The sequence below is a fragment of the Motacilla alba genome, chromosome 21 (genome assembly GCF_015832195.1).
Source record: "Motacilla alba alba isolate MOTALB_02 chromosome 21, Motacilla_alba_V1.0_pri, whole genome shotgun sequence".
In the NCBI taxonomy this organism is placed as follows: Eukaryota; Metazoa; Chordata; class Aves; order Passeriformes; family Motacillidae; genus Motacilla; species Motacilla alba.
In genome coordinates, this window is record NC_052036.1 from 6,412,618 (window position 1) to 6,434,632 (window position 22,015).

Genomic DNA, 22,015 nt, shown 5'->3' on the forward strand with positions numbered 1-22,015 from the left:
TTCCCTGTATTATTTGGAAGTTTCCTTTGTTCCCACTTGCAGCTCGTTCCCTTTTTCCATTTGGGATAAAACAGTGACTCCACCCAGCAGCACTGGGGGCATCCTTGGATTTTTCCTTGAAGATTTTTCCCCTGAATTCCCAATTCCTATGGGGTTTTTCTTGGATTTTTCCCCTCAGGATTTTTCTCCTGAATTCCCAGTTCCCAGGAGGTTTTCATTGGGTTTTTCCTTCAGGATTTTTCTCCTGAATTCCCAGTTCCTCAGAGATTTGTCTTGGTTTTTTCCCTTGGATTTTTCCCTAAATCCCAGGGGGTTTCCCTTGGATTTTTCCCTAAATTCTTAATTCTCAGGGGATTTTCCTGACCCTTCCCTGTCCCGTAGGGAATGGGGAGCAGGAAACCCAAACCCCACAGCCCAGCAAAGTCCTTGGAGAGGATGGTTTTTAGGGAATCCTTATTCCACTCCCCTTTCCCATTTTTCCTGGATAATTCCCTGCGTTTGAATCTTTCCTTGGGCTCTTCCCACTCCTTGCAAACTCCAGCTCGCTCCTCGCATTTTTGGGATAAAACAGGCGCTTCCCCCCAGCAGCACCGGGGCCATCCTTGGGTTTTCCCTGCGGGTTTTTCCTGGAATTCCCAATTCCCGGGCCTTTCCCTGTCCCGCAGGGGACGGGGAGCGCAGGAGGAGCGCGGCCGAGGCGGAGAAGCCGCCGCGCTCCCGCCGGAGCTCCCGGGTTTCCCTGGAGCAGCCCAGGGCAGGTAGGATCCAGGGGAGGTAGGATCGATCCCGCTGGATCCCAGCGCCTGGAGCTTCCCGGGGGATCGGCCGCGTGTGTTCCCGGCTTTCCCAGAGCGTTCCCATGGGATCTGCTGTGTGTGTTCCTGGCATTCCCATGGGATCGGCTGTGTGTGTTCCTGCCATTCCCATGGGATCGGCTGCGTGTTCCCGGCATTCCCATGGGATCTGCTGTGTGTGTTCCTGCCATTCCCATGGGATCGGCTGCGTGTTCCCGGCATTCCCAGAGCATTTCCATGGGATCCACTGCGTGTTCCCAGCTTTCCTGCAGCTTTCCATGGGATGGGGTTGGCTGTGTGTGTTCCCAGCATTCCCAGAGCATTTCCTTGGGATTGGCCGTGTGTGTTCCCGGCTTTCCTGCAGCTTCCTATGGGATGGGATTGACTGTATGTGGCCCGCCATTCCCTGAGCATTCCCGCAGCTTTCCATGGGATCGGTCCCGCCATTCCCATGGGATCGGTCCCGCCGTTCCTGCCATTTCCATGATGGGATCGGTCCCGCCGTTCCCGCCATTCCCATGGGATCGGTCCCGCCGTTCCCGCCATTCCCATGGGATCGGTCCCGCCGTTCCCGCCATTCCCATGGGATCGGTCCCGCCGTTCCCGCATGGCCAGCGTGGCTTTGGGGCGAGGCAATCCCGGGAGAGCATCCCCGGGGAGGAGGAGCCGAAATTAGGGAAGGAAAAAGGTCCCCGCAGCCCTTCCCTTCCCTTCCCCCCTTCCTGCCTTCCCTTCCTCCTTCTCTCCCCCCAGCCCTTCCCTTTCCCGGGATTTCTGGCCCGGGATGGGGCCAGGGCCATGTGGAGGCGACGGCCGCGCTCCCATCCCAAGTTTTCTTTGGCTCATCCCGAGCTTTCCCTGGCTCGCTCACCCTCCTCCTCCTCGGCTGCTTCGGCCTCGGGTAAGGGCTGCCCGCTCCGGCGCGTCCCGCTTTCCCGCGCTCCCGGCTCCTCTTCCCGGTTCCCGCTGTCTTGGAGCGGGGATGAGACGCTGTTCCCGCTGCCTCCGGGCGGATTTTTGGGATGGGGACCCTCCTTGTCCCCTCCCCGTGGCGCTGTCCTGGTCCCCACTCCGGAACTTCCCACTTTTCCTGGGCTCCCGGCTCCTTTTCCCGGCTCCTTTTCCCGTTTCTCGCCGTCTTGGAGCAAGGACGAGGCGCCGTTCCCGCTGTTCCCGGGCGGATTTTTGGGATGGGGACCCTCCCTGTCCCCTGCGGGTCCCATCCCCGCTCCTGCCCGGCTCATCCTGGTGTCCGGTGACCGCTCTGGAGGGACACGGGATACCGGGAATTCCGGAGAAGCGGGCTGCGCCTCCGGCCCCAGAAGGCTCCGTTTGGGGTCAGTTTGGGTCACTTTGGGGTTTTTGGTGTCCCGTGCCGCAGGGGACTCGGAGGAGGAGGACACCGGATTCCTGGAGGTCACCGTGTCCGACATGAGGCACCCCCCGCCCGAGCTGGGCCCCGCGCCCGAGGGGCTCAGCCCGCAGCAGGTCTGGGATCGGGGCTTTCCTGGGATCGGGGCTTTCCTGGGATCGGGGATCAGGGTTTTCCTGGGATCGGGGCTTTCCTGGGATCTGGGATCAGGGTTTTTTGGGATTGGGATTGGGGCTTTCCCGAGATTTCCTGGGATTGGGATCATGGCTTTCCTTGGGATTGGGGCTTTCCTGGGATCTGTGGGAATTGGGGCTTTCCAGGGATCTGGGATCAGGGCTTTCCTGGGATCTGGGGGGCCACAGCGTCCCCTGGGCCCCGTGACAGAGCAGCAGGGAAATGCCGAGTCAGCAGAAACGGCGCTGCTGAGTCAGCGCTTCCGCAGGGCTGAGGCTGGTTCCCTTTTCCTGGGATTTGGGGGATCACGGCTGACCCCCACAGGCTGGGCCTGCCTTTCCCCTCCTCTGGGATTTGGGGATCACGGCTGTTCTTGCATGTCCCCGATCCTGGGATTGGGGATTTTGGGATCAGGGCTGTTCCTGCCTTTCCTCCATCCTGGGATTTGGGACTCTGGAATCAGGGCTGTGCCTGCCTTTCTGCTATTCCAGGATTGGGGATCTTGGGATCAGGGCTGTGCCTGCATTTCCCCAATTCCGGGATTGGGGATTTTGGGATCAGGGCTCTGCCTGCCTTTCCCATTATATCAGGATTTGGGATTTTGGGATCAGGGCTGTGCCTGCATTTCCCATTATATCAGGATTTGGGATTTTGGGATCAGGGCTGTGCCTGCTTTTTCCATTATATCAGGACTTGGGATTTTGGGATCAGGGCTGTGCCTGCCTTTCCCCAATCCCGGGACTGGGGATTTTGAGATCAGGGCTGTGCCTGCCTTTCCCCAATCCCGGGACTGGGGATTTTGGGATCAGGACCCGTTCCCGTGCCCCGCAGGTGCTCCGGCGGCACATCCTGGGCTCCATCGTGCAGAGCGAGCGCAGCTACGTGGACTCCCTGAAGCGCATCCTGCAGGTGGGGCCCCGTTGGGGCGGGATGGGGATCCCCCGGCGCGGATCCCGCGATCCCAGCGCCGCAATTCCCGCAGGATTACCGGAACCCGCTGCTGGAGATGGAGCCCAAGGTGCTGAGCGCCCGCAAGTGCCAGCTGGTGTTCTTCCGGCTGAAGGAGATCCTGCAGTGCCACTCCATGTTCCAGATCGCCCTGGCCTCGCGCGTGGCCGAGTGGGACTCCAACGAGAAGATCGGGGACCTCTTCGTGGCCTCGGTGCGGGGAAACGGGGAAACGGGAACGGCCCCAGATCCTGCTGGGTCCCAGCAAAAACTGGGAATGGCCCCAGATCCTGCTGGGTCCCAGCAAAAACCGGGAACGGCCCCAGATCCTGCTGGGGTCCCAGCAAAAACCGGGAACAGCCCCAGATCCTGCTGGGTTCCAGCAAAAACCGGGAACGGCCCCAGATCCCACTGGGTCCCAGCAAAAACAGGGAATGGCCCCAGATCCTGCTGGGTCCCAGCAAAAACAGGGAATGGCCCCAAATCCTGCTGGGGTCCCAGCAAAAACCAGGAACGGCCCCAAATCCCGCTGGGGTCCCAGCAAAAACTGGGAATGGCCCCAGATCCTGCTGGGTCCCAGCAAAAACCAGGAATGGCCCCAGATCCTGCTGGGGTCCCAGCAAAAACCAGGAATGGCCCCAGATCCTGCTGGGTCCCAGCAAAAACAGGGAATGGCCCCAAATCCCGCTGGGGTCCCAGCAAATGCCAGGAATGGCCTCCAAAATTCCCCTGGAATCAGAGGTCGGGAATCACCCCCCCAGCCTCCTCTGGGATCTCATAAAAAAAAAACAGGAATGGACCCAAAATTCCCCTGGGATCCCAGCAAAAACCAGGAATGGCCCCAAATCCTGCTGGGGTCCTATCAAAAACCATGAATTGGCCCCAAAATTCCCCTGGTATTGGAGATTGGGAATCATCCCCAATCCTCCCCAAAGACTGGGAATTTCCCGCAAAACCCCCCTGGGATCAGAGACTGGGAATCACCCCCAGACCTCCCTGAGGTCCCGTCAAAAATCGGGAATTGGGAATCACCCCCAAACCTCCCCTGGGATCCCATCAGAGATTGGGAATTGCCCCCAAATCCCCTGGGATCCCACTAGGGATAGGTGGAGTGATGGAGCCCAAATTGGGATGCCCCCAGCACCCCAAGCTTTGCCCGTTTTTTTGGGAACCCCCACATCATTCCCAGTGTCCTGTCGTCTCCCAGTTCTCCAAATCGATGGTGCTGGACTCGTGGCCTTGGTAGGATAAGAAACCGGGAATCACCACCAAACTTTCCTTGGGATCCCACCAGGGATGGGTGAAGGATCGGAGTGATGGCACACCCCCAGCACTGCACGATTTCCCATTTTTTGGGAAGCCCCACACCATTCCCGCTCTCCTGTGCTCTCCCAGTTCTCCAAGTCCATGGTGCTGGACTTGCGACCTCAGTAGGAGGAAAAACCGGGAATCAGCCCCAAACATCCCTTGGGATCCCGCCAGGGATGGGTGGAGGGTTGGAGTGATGGGACACCCCCAGCGCCTTGCCCACCCTGTTTTTTGGGAAGCCCCACCCCATGTTTTGGGAAGCCCCACACCATTCCCGCTCTCCCGTCTCCTCTCCAGTTCTCCAAGTCCATGGTGCTGGACGTCTACAGCGACTACGTCAACAACTTCACCACGGCCATGTCCCTGATCAAGAAGGCCTGTCTGACCAAACCCGCCTTCCTGGACTTCCTCAAGGTCAGCGCGGCCCCTCCGCGACTCCCCTTTTCCCAGGAATCCCCTTTCCATGGCATTTCCCAGAAACCCCCGTTTGTGGCTTTCCCCCGGCAGAAGCGGCAGATGGCCAGCGCCGACCGCGTCACGCTCTACGGGCTGATGGTGAAGCCCATCCAGAGGTTCCCTCAGTTCATCCTCCTCCTGCAGGTGAGACCAGCAAGAGGTTCTGGGCGACATCAGGGAGCTTCTGGGGGATGTTTAGGAGCTGCTGGAGAAGGTTTTAGGGAGGTTCTGGAGAAGCAGCTTTTTGGGTGCTGCAGGACAGGGCCAGGTTTTTTTTGACTTTTGGTTTTATTTTATTTTTGGATCCATCCCAAGGATCATCTCCTAAGCTTTGAATTTGGAGGTGCCCAAAGTTCCCAATTCCCTCAGTCCGTCTTTCTGCAGGTGGGAGAAGGGAGGTTCTGGAGGACTTTGGAGAGGTTCTGGAGAAGGTCTTGGGGAACTTTTGGAGAAAATTTTGGGGAGCTTTTAGAGAAGGTTTTTGGAAGGTTCTGGAGAAGGTTTTTGGGAGTTTTTAGAGGAGGTTTTTGGGAGGTTCTGGAGAAGGTTTCAGAGAGGTTTTGAGCAAGGTTGCAGAGATTCTGGAGAAGGTTTTGAGGAGGTTCTGGAGAAGGTTTCGGAGAGGTTTTGGGCAAGGTTGCAGAGATTCTGGAGAAGGTTTTTGGGAGGTTCTGGAGAAGCACCTTTTTGGGAGCCTCAGGACAGGAACACGCTTTGGAGTGGGCACCCTGGTTGGATTTTTCGGATCCACCCAAGGATCATCCTCCAAACCTCAGTGTTGGAGGCTCCATAAGCGTCGCCGTGGCGGTTCCTCAGGGCCATTCCCGGTGTTTCCGTGTCCCAGGACATGCTGAAGAACACCCCGCGTGGCCACGCCGACCGGCTGTCCCTGCAGCTGGCGCTGACCGAGCTGGAGACGCTGGCCGAGAAGCTCAACGAGCAGAAGCGCTTGGCTGACCAGCTGGCCGAGATGCAGCAGCTCAGCAAGAGCATCGGCGACCGCAGCAGCTTCAACAAGGTGTGGGCTCCTCATCACCTTCATCCTCATCCTCCTGCTCCTCTTCCTCCTCAGCCTTATCTTTCTTGTCCTCATCATCCTCCTCGTCCTCATGCTCCTTGTCCTCCTTGTCCTCACCTCATCTTCTTCATCCTCCTTTTCTTCATCCTCCTCCTCCTCCTCCTCCTCTTCATTCTCACCCTCATCCTCATCTCCCACCTCCTGCACCTCTTCCTCCTCATGCTCCTCCTTCTCCTCCTCATCCTTGTCCTCCACCTCCTGCTCCTCCTCCTCTTCTTCATGCTTCTCATCCTCCTCTTCCTCATCCTCCTCATCCTGCACCTCCTGCACCTCTTCCTCATCCGCAGCAGGGTTTGGAGCTGCTGGGTGGGATTTGTGGCTCCTCCTCCACACTGGGGTTTTTGGGAAGCAGGATCCCTGTTTGCTCCCAGAGGATCTTGATCCAAACTAAGCCTTGAAGGTGGAATTTGGGAATTCCTCCCCAAGGATCTGCTGGGTTTGGATTGGGAGCTCGCACTCCACGTGTGGGATCTCCAGGTTATGCAGAAGGTTTTTGGGAGGTTCTGAAGGAAGTTTGGGAGCTTTTGAAAAAGGTTTGGGAGCTTTTGGAGGAGGTTTTTGGGAGGATCTGGAGGATTGGGGAGATTCTGGAGGAGATGGGGAGCTTTTGGAGAAGGTTTTGGGAGGTTCTGGAGAGGGTTTTGGGAGGTTCTGGAGGAAGTTTGGGACCTCTCGGAGAAGCTTATTTTTTGACAATGCTGGGAATTGGCGATTCTGGCTCCGTGGTGGGATCGGCCGCTCCGGGGTGGCATCTCCAGCCCGGGGTCACCATCTGGGGGCTGTCCTGCAGCTGCTGAGCTCGGGGCAGCGGCAGCTGCTGCTGTGCGAGACGCTGACCGAGACGGTGTACGGGGACCGCGGGCAGCTGCTCAAGTCCAAGGAGAGGAAGGTGTTCCTGCTCAGCGACCTCCTGGTCTGCGCCAACGTCAACTTCAAGTACGTGCTGGGCACCTCCTGGCCCCAGAACCCTCGGGAGAGCTCCTCATCCCCTTCCTCATCCTCCTCCTTATCCTCGTCATCCTCACCTTCCTCCACCTCATCCTTGTTTTCCTCCTCCTTCTCCTCATCCTCCTCCTCATCCTTCTCTTCCTTCTCCTCATCCTCCTCCTCATTGCCATCCTCATCCTCATTCCCTTCCTCGTCCTCTTCCTCATCCTCATTTTTGGGGGGAATCCCATCGAATTTGGGGTGTTTGGGGGGGATCCCCATTGAGTTGAGGGTTTTTGGGAGAATTCCCATCAAATTTGGGGTTTTTGGGGAGGATCCCATTGAGTTGAGGGTTTTTAGAGAAACCCCATTGCATTTGGGGTTTTTGGGAGAATTCCCATCGAGTTTGGGGTTTTTGGGGAGGATCCCATTGAGTTGAGGGTTTTTAGAGAAATCCCATTGCATTTGGGGTTTTTGGGAGAATTCCCATCGAGTTTGGGGTTTTTGGGGGGTCCCATTGAGTTTGGGGTTTTTAGGGAAATCCCATTGCATTTGGGGTTTTTGGGAGAATTCCCATCGAGTTTGGGGTTTTTGGGGAGGATCCCATTGAGTTTGGGGTTTTTAGGGAAATCCCATTGCATTTGGGGTTTTTGGGAGAATTCCCATCAAGTTTGGGGTTTTGGGGGGGTATCCCATTGAGTTTGGGTTTTTTTGGGGAATCCCATCGAGTTTGGGATTTACCTGCCGACCTTTGACCCATCTCCCTCCCTGCTGCTGTGGGGTCTTGTAACTGTTGTGGGATTTGGGAATGGGGTGGAGTTGGCGGGATTTGATGCTGCCAAGTGGGAAAAGCTCCCAAAATTCCCCAAGTCCCACTGAATCCCTCTTTCCCCTCTCCAGGCCAGTGCCTGCAGGGTAGGTGCCCGGTGTGCTGTGTCGTGTGCCCCACCTTTGGGGGTTCCTGCATGGTGTGGGGTGCTCGGCCTGCGGGATGCTTTTCTGGGGGGGAAAATCCGTGTTTTTTGGGAAAATCCAGGTGTTTTTTTTGACCTGGAATTCTTGCCTTGCCAGCTGGAAATCAGCAGCCCCAAATTTTGGGGTTCCTTCAGGGTGTGGGTTGCTTGACTTGCAGGACATGTATTTTTTTTTGGGGAAAATAGGTTTGGTTTTTTTTTTTTGGGAAAATCCATGGATTTTGGAAAAACCTGGGGTTTTCTTGACCTGGAATTCTTGCCTTGGCAGAGGCCAGCTGGAAATCAGCAGCCTGGTGCCCCTGGGCCCCAAGTACGTGCTGAAGTGGAGCACGGCCCTCCCGCAGGTGCAGGTGGTGGAGGTGGGCCAGGAGAGCGGCGCCGGTGACAAGGACAGCGCCGCGGCCGCGGCCAACGCCGGCGCCCGCCGGCACGCGCCCGCCAGCCAGGCGGCTCACAGTGAGCTCCCGGGATGGGGCTGGGGCCCTTCCGGGGATTTCACCCCTCTGGGGAGTGGTGGAGTCACCAGCGCAGCACTCCGGGCCTCATTCCTGGTGGGGGAACCTCCCTGGGCGGGGATTTGGTGCGGTTTAGGGGATTTGGTGGGTTTAGGGGATTTGGTGGGTTTTGGGGGGGTTTAGGGGATTTCACTCCTCTGAGGGGAGGTGGAATTGGAGGTGTGGCCCTCCAGCCCAGTTCCTAGCAGGAGAACCTCCCTGGGCTGAGATTTGGGGCTTTTTAGGGGATTTGGGGTGTTTTAGGGGATTTCACCGCTCTTGGGGGTGGTGGAGTTGGGGATGTGGTGCTCCGGATGAATTCCTGGCGGGAGAACCTCCCTGGGCTGGGATGTGTGTTTTAGGGGGTTTCACCATTCTGGGAGATGGTCGGGGCCTCGTTCCTGGTGGGATGTGATTTGGGGGGCTTTAGGGAATTTGGGGGGGTTTAGGGGATTTCACTGCTCTGGGAGGTGGTGGAGTTGCGGATGCAGAGGTCCAGCCTCATTCCCAGCAGGACAGCCTCCCTGGGCTGGGATTTGGGTGATTTTAGGCAGATTTCACCACTCTGGGAGGTGCTGCAGTCATGGATGTGGCGCTCCAGCTTCATTCCTGGCCGGAGAACCTCCCTGGGCTGGATTTGGGGGATTTCAGCCCTCTGGGAGTCACCATCCGTGGAGATGTGTGAGGAAGAGCGGCCGTGGCGCTCAGGGTGGTGCTGGGTCACGGGCTCCCTCTCGGAGTCTGCTCCAGCCTGGTGGATCCCGTGGCGCTCCGTGCGCCTGAAATCCTGGCTTTTCTCCCCGAAGACAAGGTCTACCTGGGCCCCCCGCGGCTCTTCCAGGAGCTGCAGGACCTGCAGAAGGACCTGGCGGTGGTGGAGCAGATCACGCTGCTCGTCAGCACCCTGCACGGCACCTACCAGGTACCGCCGCGCTCCCGGCGCCGCCGCGGGCTCCTCCGGGCGGGATCGGGGTGATCCTGGCTCTGAGGGACCCTTCCCGGTGATCTGCAGAACCTGAACATGACCGTGGCGCAGGACTGGTGCCTGGCCCTGCAGAGGATGATGAAGGTCAAGGAGGAGGAGATCCACTCGGCCAACAAGTGCCGCCTGCGGCTGCTGCTGCCCGGGAAACCGGACAAGTGAGGCGGGAATCCGGGAGGGAGGAGGAGGAGGAAGATGGGGATGAGGAGGATGAGGGTGAGGATGAGGGTGAGGAAGAAGATGAGAAGGAAGAGGAGGAGGATGAAGAGCAGGATGAAGATGATGAGGATGATGATGAGGAAGAAGAGGATGGGGAAGATGAGGATAAGGAAGAGGAGGAAGAGGAGGAAGGAGGAGGAGGAGGAAAAAGAGCAGGATGAGGATGAGGAGAATGGAGAAGAGGAGGATGACAAGGAGAAGGATGATGGGGATGAGGATGAAGATGAGGAGGATGATGGTGAGGAGGGAGATGAAGATAATGAGGAGGAGGATGATGGGGGTGAGGATAACGATGAGGAGGATGATGGTGAGGAGGAAGATGAAGATAATGAGGAGGGGGATGATGGGGGTGAGGATAACAATGATGAGGAGGATGAAGATGATGATGAGGATGAAGATGGTGAGGAGGAGGAGGATGATGGGCATGAGGATAACAATAATAGCGATGATGAGGGTGAGGGTGAGGCTGAAGGCCGCCGTGTCCCGCAGGTCTGGGCGCCCCATCAGTGTCATGGTGGTGTTCATCACCCCCAGCCCCCTGAGCAAGATCTCCTGGGTGAACCGGCTGCACCTGGCCAAGATCGGCCTGCGTGAGTCCTGCTCTTCCCGGGAATCCCGGAGCGGGAAAGGGGGAAACCGGGAGCCAGGGGATGGAGGAGGGCAGGAAGGTCCTGGAGAAGGTTTGGGAGGCTTTGGGGAGGCTTGTGAAGAAGGTTTGGGAATTTTCTGAGAAGGTTGGGGAGGTTTCGGGGAGGTTCTGGAGAAGGTTTGGAATGTTTTTGGAGAAGGTTGTGGAGAAGGTTTTAGGGAGGCTCTGAGAAGGTTGGGGGGGTTCTGGAGGTTTGGGAGGTTTTGGGGAAGTTTGGGGAATATTGGGGAGGTTCTGAGAAGGTTGGAGAGGTTTTTGGGAAAGATTTGGGAGGATTTGGGGAGGTTTGGGTGTTCTGGGGAAGTTTTGGGAGGCTTTGGACAGTGTTGGGGAGGTTTTGGGGAATTTCTGGAGAAGATCTGGGGAGGTTCTGGAGGAGGTTCTGGGGAAGGTTGGGGAGGCTTTGGGGAAGGTTTGGGTTATTTTTGCGGAAGGTTTGGAGGTTTGGGAGGTCCTGGGAAGGGTTTGGGAACCTTTTGAGAAGGTTGGGGAGGTTTGGGAGAAGGTTTGTGGAAGTTTTTGGAGGAGGTTTGGGAGGTTTTGGAGGACATTTGGGAGCTTCTGGAGAAGATCTGGGAGGTTTTGAAGGAGGTTGGGAAGGTTTTGGAGAAGGTTTGGGAGCTTTTTGAGGTTGGATAATCCCATATCCACAAGCCAGAACCCCAACCCCACCCCAGCCTGATGCCAGGGAACACCTTACCATGGAACTTTTTCCTGTAAATTTGGGGTTTTTTGGGATTTTTTTCCTCCTGCCCACTGCAATAATTCTGAGAAGGGGATGAGGCGCATCCCAAATCCATGAAAAACGGTGGATTGGGGTGGGGATGGAGTTTGGGGTGGGGATGATCCCGGTGCTCCCGGTTTTCTGCAGGGGATGAGAACCAGCCGGGCTGGCTCTGCCCTGACGAGGACAGGAAGAGCCGAGCTCCCTTCTGGTGCCCCATCCTGTCCTGCCACATTCCAGCCTTCTCCTCCAAAGCCTTGGATCTGCAGGTGAGAGCTGGAAAAACCCCGGATCTGCCGGGAAGGGCACAAATCCCAACCTGGAGGGGTTGGAAAAACCCCAGATCCAGCTGGGAAAGGCACAAATCCCACCCTGGTGGGGATGGAAAACCCCAGATCCAGCTGGGAAAGGCACAAATCCCAACCTGGTGGGGATGGAAAACCCCAGATCCGGCTGGGAAAGGCACAAATCCCAACCTGGTGGGGATGGAAAAATCCTGATCCAGCTGGGAAAGGCACAAATCCCAACCTGGTGGGGATGGAAAACCCTGGATCCAGCTGGGAAAGGCACAAATCCCACCCTGGTGGGGATGGAAAACCCTGGATCCGGCTGGGAAAGGCACAAATCCCAACCTGGAGGGGTTGGAAAAACCCTGGATCCAGCTGGGAAAGGCTCAAATCGCAACCTGGAGGGGATGGAAAGCCCCAGATCCAGCTGGGAAAGGCACAAATCCCACCCTGGAGGGGTTGGAAAAACTCCAGATCCAGCTGGGAAAGGCACAAATCCCACCCTGGTGGGGATGGAAAACCCTGGATCCGGCTGGGAAAGGCACAAATCCCAACCTGGTGGGGATGGAAAACCCCAGATCCAGCTGGGAAAGGCACAAATCCCACCCTGGTGGGGATGGAAAACCCCAGATCCGGCTGGGAAAGGCACAAATCCCAACCTGGTGGGGATGGAAAACCCTGGATCCAGCTGGGAAAGGCACAAATCCCAACCTGGTGGGGATGGAAAAATCCTGATCCAGCTGGGAAAGGCTCAAATCCCAACCTGGAGGGGGTGGAAAACTCAGGAATTGGGGCAATCCAGGCCTGGAGTTGGGAGTGGCAGCTGCATCCCAAATTTTGGGGAATGTACTGACATTCTGCCTGCTTGGGGTGATTTGGGTTCTCCATCTCCTTTCCCTTCATATCCGTGATTTTGGGGCGGAAAAGCACAAATCCCACACTGGAGGGGCTGGAAAAGGCAGGGATTGGGGCATTCCGAGGGGGAAATTTGGGAATGGCAGCTGGATCCCCAGTTTTGGGGTTCCCACTGATCCCCTGCAAGTTTGGGATGATTTGGGTTCTCCATCCCTTTTCCCTTCATATCCATGATTTTGGGGTGGAAAGGCACAAATCCCACAGTGGAGTGGCTGGAAAAGGCAGGAATTGATGGAATCAAAGGGGGAAAATTGGGAATGTCAGCCGGATCCTGAATTTTGGGGTTCTGACTGATCCCCTGCCTGCTTGGGGTGATTTGGGTTCTCCATCCCTTTTCCCTTCAAATCCGTGATTTTGGGGTGGAAAAGCACAAATCCCACAAATCCCACACTGGAGGGGCTGGAAAAGGCAGGAACTGGGGCATTCCAAGGGGGAAACGGGGGAGTTGCAGCCGGGCTGGGTCCCAATCCCAGTATTTTGGTTCCCACAGCTCGGAGCTGCCGTCCACAATCCCGTCCATTCCTCGCTCCTGGGGTTCTCGGCCGTCAGCACCTCCCTGCCCCAGGGCTTCCTGTGGGTGAGCAGAGCCCAGACTGCGGGGCTTGGGGTTTGGGATTTGGGGTTGTTTGGGATTTGGGGTTGTTTGGGGTTGTTTGGGGTCTGGGGTTGTTTGGGATTTGGGGTAATTTGGGGTAGCTCTGGCTGAAATCCTCTTCCCAGGGATGTTCATTCCCGCTTTTCCTGATGGTGGGAGGGAGGCAGAAGGGGGTGGGGGGACAGGCGGAGATCTCTGGGGGAGCACAACTCCAAACAGATCCTGGGATTTGGGGTTATTTGGGGTTATTTGGGGTTATTTGCTGTTTGGGGTGGCTCTGGCCAGAATCCCGGGCTGCTCATTCCTGGTTTTCCTGCCCCACAGGTGGGAGGGGAACAGAAGGAGGGGGGGGCAGGTGGGGATCTCTGGGTGAGCACAACCCCAATAGATCCCAGGATTTGGGATTATTTGGGATCGGGGATTGGGATTTGGGATGGCTCTGCTGGAATCCCGGGATGCTTATTCCCACTTTCCCCACTTTTCCCCAGGTGGGAGGGGGGCAGGAGGGGGCCGGGGGGCAGGTGGAGATCTTCTCCCTGAACCGCTCCGTGCCCCGAACCGTCAAATCCTTCCCGGTGCCCGCCCCGGTGCTGTGCATGGAATTCATCCCGGAGCCGCAGCCCGAGGATCCCGCGGAGCAGGGAATGGCCCCGGACCCGGCCCCCAACGCCCCCCACCCCGCAGTGTGCCTGGGGCTGCAGGACGGGAGGTGAGATCCCGAATCCCGGCTCCCATCCCGAATCCTGGCTCCCATCCCAAATCCCAGGCCTGATCCCGGATCCCAGCCCAATCCCGGATCCCAGCTCCCTCCCCGCACTGCAGGGCTGGTCCCGATCCTGGCCCCGCTTCCTACCCGCGCTCCGGGGCCAATCCCAATCCCAGTCCTGCTCTCTCCCCGCACTCCGGGGCTGACCCAGATCCTGATCCTGTTCTCTCCCCCACGCTCTGGGGCCAATCCTGATCCCGACACTGCTCCCTCCTGGTGCTGCGGGGCCAATCCCGATCCCAAATCCCACCGCAACCCCGCTCTCTCCCTGTGCTCCGGGGTTGATCCCAAGTCCCAGCCCTGATCCCGCTCTCTCCCTGCGCTCTGGGGTTGATCCCAAGTCCCAGCCCTGATCCCGCTGTCTCCCGGCGCTGTGGGGCCGATCCCGATGCCATTCTCTCCTCGTACTCTGGGGCTGATTCCGATGCTGATCCTGGGTTCTCTCCCTGCACGGTGGGGCTGATCCCGAGCCTGTTCTCTCCCTGCTGCGGGGCTGATCCCGATCCTGATGATCCCGATCCCATTCTCTCCCTGTGCTGCGGGGCTGATCCCGATCCTGATGATCCCAATCCCGTTCTCTCCCTGTGCTGCGGGGCTGATCCCGATCCTGATGATCCCAATCCCGTTCTCTCCCCGTGCTGCGGGGCTGATCCCAATCCCAATGATCCTGACGCCGCTGTCCCTGCCCGCGCCCTGGGGCCGATCCCGATGATGCCTATGATGCTGATGATGCTGATGATCCCAATGATCCTGATGATCCCGATCCCGTTTCCTTCCCGTGCTGCGGGCTGATCCCGATGTTGCTGATGTTGCTGATGATGCCGATGATCCTGATGATCCCGATGATGCCGATGATGCCGATGATCCCGATGATCCCGATGTTGCCGATGATGCCGATGTTCCTGATGATCCCGATGATGCTGATGATCCTGATGATCCCGATGCTGCCGATGATGCCGATGTTCCCGGTGATCCCGGTGCCGCCGATGCCGGGTTGCGCCGTCCCCCAGCCTGCTGGTGCTGGGCGCGGTGGCGGCGGGCACGCCGGTGCTGCAGCGCTGCCGCGTGCCGGGCGCGGTGCCGGTGCTGTGCCTGCGGAACAGCCCCGCGTTCCTGCTGGCCGGGCTCCAGGACGGCAGCGTCGCCGCCTTCCCCCGCAGCCGTGGTGAGCGCCCGGGAATGGGGAACGGGGCATCCGGCTGGGGAGGAACCCCGGGGGAGTGGGGTGGATCCCTGTTCGGGAAATCCCACCGGGATTGGGATCAATCCCCCTTTAGATCAATCCCCCTTTAGGATAAATCCCCCCTTTAGGATATCCTGTTGGGATTGGGATAAATCCCCCTTTAGGATAAATCCCCCCTTTAGGATATCCTTTCAGGGTTTGGATCAATTCCCCTTTAGGATAAATCCCCCTTTAGGATATCCCATTGGGATTGGGATGGATGCCTGTTTGGGAAATCCCATCAGGATTGGGATAAATTCCCCTTTAGGATAAATCCCCCTTTAGGATATCTCACATGGAATGGGATGAATCCCTGTTTAGGATATCCCATCGGGATTGGGATGGATCCGTGTTTGGGATATCCTATTGGGATTCGGATAAATCCCCCTTTAGGATAAATCCCCCTTTAGGATACCCCATTGGGATTGAGATTGGGATGGATCCCCATTTGGGAAATCCTGTTGGGATAAATCCCCATTTAGGATAAATCTCCCTTTAGGATATCCTGTCGGGATTGGGATAAATCCCCATTTAGGATAAATCCCCCTTTAGGATATCCCGTCGGGATTAATCCATATTTAGTATCCATATTTAGGATATCCTGTTAGGATTGGGATAAATCCCCACTTACAATATCCCATCAGGATGAATCCCCATTTAGGGTATGCCACTGGGATAAATTCCTATTTAGTATCCATATTTAGGATATCCCATCAAGATAAATCCCCATTTAGGATAAATCTCCATTCAGGATATCTCATCGGGATGAATCCATATTTAGGATCTATATTTGGGATATTCTGTTGGGATTGGGACAAATCCTCACTTAGGATATCCCATCAGGATTGGGATAAATCCCTGTTTGAATAAATCCCCATTTAGGATATCCCATGGGGATGAATCCATATTTAGGATCAATATTTAGGATCAATATCCCAAAAGGGATTGGGATAAATTCCCATTTAGGATATCTGATTTGGGGTAAATCCCCATTTAGGATATCCCATTGGGATAAATCCCCATTTTTCCTTTGTTTTCCCAATGTTTTTCCCTTACCTTGGCAGCCCCAAATCAGGAAAATCCACTTTTCCCATGGTGGATCCAAACAAACTCGTTTTGGGGGAAAACCCTGGGGAAATGGTCCTGGAGAGGGGCTGCTGCAAGGTCAGGGTGGGATCACAAGGAATGGGAATTTTTGCCTTCCCAAAATTCCCGGTGTTGGGGCTGGAAATGGCGTTGTTCTACCCCCCCGCCCAGGTTGAAAATTCCCTTTATTCCCTGGATTTTGGGGTCGTTTTCCCGGGATTTGGCTCAGGCTGAGGTCCCATCCTGCTGCGATCCCTCTTCTGCAGGAACTCCTGGGTTGGGAAGTTCCCCGTTTTCATCACTAGGGGGTTGGGAAGAGCCGGGAATCCGGTGGAATTTTCAGACACAGTTCGGGGTTTTCTCCAGGAAAAGCTGCAGGAAGCAGCACTTGGATGAATCCCGAGCCACCCAGTCCCCCTAAACTGGGATTTTTGGGATTGTGCCCATCCCTCTCCCAGATGATGGCCATGCTGGGAGCCAATTAAAGGGATTTAATTAATTTTAGCTGATTAAGCAGCAGCCACGGGGCGAGTTCTTAACCTCATCCTGATTTTTTGGGAGGAATGAGCTTCCCTGGAATCGCTCCTTTTCCCTGGAAATCGGGATTCGCTGGGAGCAGGGCTTGGAGCATCCAAAGGCTCCAAATTCCTGGGATCCGAGGGTTTGGATACAAAACATGGATTTGGAATAAAAAGAGGGAAAATGCCAATGGCTGTGGATTCATCCTGATCCAGTTGCTCCCGGATCCTCAGGACTGGGCCTGGTGTGGAGCGAATCCATTAAAAAAATGGAATTTAGGCTTTTCCAAGGAGCCCTCAGGGTGGAGGTGGCCGCTCCTTCCCTGCTCCAGGGCCGTGTGTGTGTGCGGCAGGAAAAGGGAATTTTGGGAATGTTGGGAAGTGGGAATGACCCTGCTGGTGACTCCTGGAGGAGCTCAGCTGCACCTGGAGCTTCCCGGCTGTGCCGAGTTCCCTGTTTTCCCTTTTCCCTGTTACCCCGTTCCACATGTGCTCAGCATTCCCTCTTTCCCTGGTTATCCCATTCCACGTGTGCTCAGCATTCCCTCTTTTCCCGGTTATCCCATTCCACGTGTGCTCAACATTCCCTGTTTTCCCAGTTATCCCGTTCCACGTGTGCTCAGCATTCCCTGTTTTCCCTTTTCCCAGTTATCCCGTTCCACGTGTGCTCAGCATTCCCTGTTTTCCCTTTTCCCAGTTATCCCGTTCCACGTGTGCTCAGCATTCCCTGTTTCCCCGGTTATCCCGTTCCACGTGTGCTCAGCATCCCCTGTTTCCCCGGTTATCCCATTCCACGTGTGCTCAGCATTCCCTGTTTTCCTGGTTATCCCATTCCGTGTGTGCTCAGCATTCCCTGTTTTCCGTTATCCTGTTCCATGTGTGCTGAGCGTTCTGTGTTTTTCCTGTTATCCCATTCCCTTTTGTCCCAATCCCCATTATCCCATTCCTGTTGTTATCCTGTTCCCCGTTCCCTGATATCCCATTCCCTGTTATCCCATTCCCTGTTATTCTGTTGACGTTATCCTGTTCCATGTTTTCCCGTTCCCTGTTATCCCATTCTTTGACCCCGTTCCCGGTGATCCCGTTCCCAGAGGGTCTGTGGGACGCGGGCTCGGTGCGGGTGCTCCGGGTGGGCTCGGGGCCCGTGCGGGCGCTGCTGGTGCTGGAGGAGTCGCTCTGGGCCAGCTCCCAGAACCTCGTCAGCGTCCTGGGGACCCCCGAGCTGCAGAGCCAGGTACGGGAACAGCGGGAACGGCGTCGGGATTGGGAATGGGGACAGGGATGGGAGTGGGAACGGGAATGGGAACGGGAACGGGAACGGGAGTGGGAACGGGAATGGGAACGGGAACGGGAGTGGGAATGGGAATAGGAATGGGAATGGAAATGGGAATGGGAGTGGGAATGGGAGTGGGAATGGGAATGGGAATGGGAGTGGGAGTGGGAGTGGGAATGGAAATGGGAATGGGAATGGGAATGGGAATGGGAATGGGAATGGGAATGGGAGTGGGAATGGGAGTGGGAACGGGAAAAAGAATGGGATCAGGAATGGTTATGGAAATGGGAACAGGAAGAGAATGGGAAGTGGAGTGGGAATGGGACCGGGAACTGGAATGGGAACTGGAACAGGAATGGGAATGGGGACTGGGAAGAGGAATGGGAAAAAGCCCTGGAAGGAGCTTGCAGTGGGGCTGGATTCTGGTGGGGAAGGCTGGGAGCTGAATTCCTGGTGGAGCTCTGTGCTCCCAGAGCAGGAATTCTGGGAATTTTGGGAATGTTGGGAATGTCGGTAATCCCGGGAATGTTGGGAATCCCCCAGCACTGTTTTGAGGCACACCCTGACGGTGCGGGCGGGCAGCGGCGTCTGCACGGCCTTTGCCGAGGGCTCCTTCATCTGCCTGTTCCCGGGGATTGTGGGAATGCTGGGAGTTCTGGGAGTTCTGGGAATGTCAGTAATCCCGGGCATGTTGGGAATCCCGCAGCACTGTTTTGAGGCACACCCCGACCCCGCAGCGGCGGTGACGCTGATGGTGCGGGCGGGCAGCGGGGTCTGGATGGCCTTTGCCGAGGGCTCCTCCATCCGCCTGTTCCACACGGAGACCCAGGAGCACCTCCAGGAGATCAACGTGGCCACCAGGACCACCCTGCTGCTGCCCGGTGAGCAATTAACCATTAATGAGGGTCATTAATTAATGATCCGGGAGAATCAGAGAATGGGACCACCCTGCTGCTGCTTTGTGAGCAACTAATGATTAATTAGGGTCGTTAATTATTGATCCAGGGGGAGTCGGGGAATGGGACCACCCTGCTGCTGCTTGGTGAGCAATTAATGATTAATTAGGGTTGTTAATTATTGATCCAGGGGGAATGGGACCACCCTGCTGCCCAGTGAGAGCCCAGTCAGCACTAACGAGGGGTGGGAGTTAATTAATGAATCCATAGGGAATAGGGGTGGGACCTTCCTGCTGCCCAGTGGGATCTTAATTAACAGCTAGTGAGGGGGATTAATTAAAGGATCCAAGGGGAATCGGGGAATGGGGAATCCCAGGGGGTCCCACCACGATCCGCAGCTTTCCCAAGGAACAGGGCAGGGATGGAGCTGGGCAGGAATTTTGTCCCATGATCCCTTCCCTGGATCCCAGATTTGTTCCATGATCCCACCCCTGGATCCCGACTTTGTCCTGTGATCCCATCTGCGTCCCCCATCCCTGTCCCACTCCAGGTTATTCCAGCCTCATCCCCATTCCCACTCTGGGTTATCCCAGCCTCATTCCCGCTCTCTCTCTGGGTTATCCCAGCCTCATTCCCACTCCACAGCTCTATAATCCCTTCATTAGTTCTGAGCACCAGACTCGTGTAATTCCCTGTTTTTTCCCCTTTTCCCTCTTTTTCCGGGCATGTCCTGATATCCCGATATCCCTCCCTCCCCTGCCTTCCCGGGCAGGAGTGTTGGGATTAAATCCATTTGAACTCCTGCTCCCAAACTCTCTGGAATGTGGCGGCTCCTCCATGAGCCACAGCGCCGTGGATTTATCAATTTCTCCAGATCGATCACTTTCCTTGGATTCATCTCTCCCCGGATTTCTCTCTTTCCCTGAGTTAATCTCTCCCTGGATTTCTCTCTTTCCCTGAGTTAACCTTTCCCTGGATTTACCTCTTTCCCTGGGTTTATCGCTTTCCCAACTCCCGCTAACTCCTTCCCATAAAATCCTCATTTTCTGTTGGAATCTCCCTTTTCTCCCACTTCTTCTTTTTCCTCTCTTAATTCCTTCCTATTCCCAGCGCTTCTCTCTGGGTGTGGATCTGCCGGGATCTTCCCGAGGCCGATCCCTACGGAAACCCCATGGCCGGCTGGGAGTTGGGCCATGGGCTTCTCCCTGATCCCGGCTTTTCCCGGCTTTTCCCGCTGCAGGGCAGAAGCTCGTGCGCGTCACCAGCCTCCTGCTGTGCCAGGGCTCGCTCTGGGTGGGGACGGATCTGGGAATCATCGTCCTGCTGCCTGTGCCGCGCCTGGAGGGCATCCCGAAAATCACCGGTGAGTTCCTGGTGAAACAGCACCAATCCTGGAGAAACGGCGCCATTCCCAAAAAACAGGCGTTGTTCCCAAAAAAAACGGCTTTGTTGCCAAGAAACAGCTTTGTTCCCAAAAAACAGTGCCATTCCCAGCCTGATCCCAGCCTATTCCCAGCCTGTTCCCAGCCCATTTCCAGCCCATTCCCAGCTTCTTCCCATCAAAATCCCATTGTTTCCATTCACAGCCCATTCCAAACCATTCCCACTTTATTCCCAGCTCATTCCCATCCCAATTCCACTGTTCCTACTCCCAGCCCATTCCTGGGCTCATTCCCATCCTGATTCCCCTATTTTCTGTTCCTGGCCCATTCCCAGTCTCACTCCCATTCCAATCTCGCTGTTCCTATTCCCAGCCCATTCCTAGGCTGTTTCTGTTCCCATCCTGCTGTTTCCATTCCCATTTCCCATCTCATTCCCATCCCGATCCTGCTGTTTCTGTTCCTGTTCCCAGCCCATTCCCAGACTCATTTCCATCCTAATCCCGCTGTTTCTGTTCCTATCCTGCTGTTCCCGTTCCCAGCCCATTCCCGGACTCATTCCCATCCCGATCCCGCTGTTTCTGTTCCTGTCCTGCTGTTTCTGTTCCCAGCCCTTCCCAGACTCATTCCCATCCCGATCCTGCTGTTTCTGTTCCCATCCCAGCCCATTCCCAGACTCATTCCCATCCCAATCCCGCTGTTTCTGTTCCCGTTCCCAGCCCATTCCCAGACTCATTCCCATCCTGATCCCGCTGTTTCTGTTCCTATCCTGCTGTTTCTGTTCCTATCCCGCTGTTTCTGTTCCCAGCCCATTCCCGGACTCATTCCCATCCCGATCCCGCTGTTTCCGTTCCGGTTCCCAGCGGATCCCGCTGTTTTCCAGGGAAGGGGATGGTGTCCCTGAACGGCCACGCCGGCCCCGTGCAGTTCCTGGCGCTGGCTCTGAGCACTTTGGCCCCCGACGCTCTCCGGGCCGAGCAGGACGAGCCCGACGAGGCCGAGGAGGAAAAATCCCCGGATCCGGAGGGGCTCCAGCCACGGGAAATGCGGAAAAAAGGCATTTTGTTACAGTACCGGCTGCGCTCCACGGCCCACCTGCCCGGCCAGCTGCTCTCCGTGCGGGAAGCGGCACCAGGAACGCCGGGAACACCGGGACACGCCGAGGAGGACGGATCCATCTACGAGCTGGCTGACGATCCCGACGTGTGGGTGCGGAGCCGGCCCTGCTCCCGGGATTCTTCCCGCAAGGAAATCTCCTCCGTGGCCATCGTCTCCGGAGGCCGCGGGTACCGGGATTTCCGGGCGGAATCCGCGCGCCGCTCCGGAGCCGCCGACAGCTCCCTGCTCATCTGGCAGCTCCCGCTGGCGCTGTGAGCCCGCCTGGAATTCCCGAATTTCCTACCTCAGGAGTCCCCCGAATTCCCGGGAGCGGCGCCGCCCTGGGCGCTTGAGCCGCTGCGAGGAAAAAAACTGGGAAAAACACGGGATTCTCCCCCAGATCCAGCGGATCTGGAGTTGGGAGCGGCGGGGTTTTCCCGGTGGTTTCCCTGCGTGTGTGTGTGTGTGTGGGTATCCCTAGAGATAGAAATCCCTGGATTATAAATAGGCTGTAAATTATTACCTGTAAAAATAAGGAATCTGTATATATTGGGAATGCCGGGAAGAGCAGGAGCAGCTCCCGAAAAAGTGGCTCCGGCTGCAATATCCACTCCTGTTCCCGCCTGGGAATTTGAGAATCTTCCGTACTGAAATCCCCTGGATTTGGGAGCCGAGCCCACTCGGCTTCCCGAGGAAAGGAAAACAGGGGGAGCGTGGAAATAAATCCCATAGGAATGGCCGTGGTTTCCTTGGTTTGTGGCTTCAGGGCTTTTCTGGGATTTGGGAGCAGCATTCCAAGGGTTCTCCTTCCCTGGGAATGCTCCAGGATGGGGCTTGGAGCAGCCTGGGAATGCAGGTTTCCAATGGAATGCGATGAGCTT

At 56.6% G+C, this 22,015-nt stretch overlaps 1 protein-coding gene across 2 annotated transcripts; it reads left to right on the top strand.

Annotated features, from left to right (window-relative positions):
* Positions 1-783: 783 nt before the first annotated feature.
* Positions 784-21,873, top strand: ARHGEF10L (Rho guanine nucleotide exchange factor 10 like). Of its 2 annotated transcripts, XM_038159895.1 has the most exons (21): positions 784-1,695; positions 2,176-2,282; positions 3,172-3,249; positions 3,323-3,502; positions 4,894-5,010; positions 5,104-5,196; positions 5,897-6,070; positions 6,921-7,066; positions 7,958-7,972; positions 8,300-8,487; positions 9,332-9,447; positions 9,538-9,665; positions 10,216-10,316; positions 11,247-11,368; positions 12,792-12,878; positions 13,385-13,605; positions 14,673-14,827; positions 17,580-17,722; positions 18,468-18,642; positions 19,898-20,020; positions 20,920-21,873. In XM_038159895.1, exons 1-21 carry the CDS (start codon positions 957-959, stop codon positions 21,408-21,410), a joined length of 3,699 nt encoding a protein of 1,232 aa, XP_038015823.1. In that variant the 5' UTR covers positions 784-956; the 3' UTR covers positions 21,411-21,873. The 2 variants fall into 2 exon arrangements, with proteins under 2 accessions (XP_038015823.1, XP_038015824.1); XM_038159896.1 differs by lacking the exon at positions 7,958-7,972 and having other exon boundaries at positions 785-1,695.
* Positions 21,874-22,015: the final 142 nt, after the last annotated feature.

Coding starts and splice junctions, on each gene's coding strand:
- ARHGEF10L (XM_038159895.1), top strand. CDS start 957: ATGGGATCTGCTGTGTGTGTTCCTGCCATTCCCATGGGATCGGCTGCG. Junction 9,666..10,215: donor CTGCCCGGGAAACCGGACAA/GTGAGGCGGGAA, acceptor CGTGTCCCGCAG/GTCTGGGCGCCCCATCAGTG. Junction 17,723..18,467: donor CCCCCGAGCTGCAGAGCCAG/GTACGGGAACAG, acceptor GGAATCCCGCAG/CACTGTTTTGAGGCACACCC.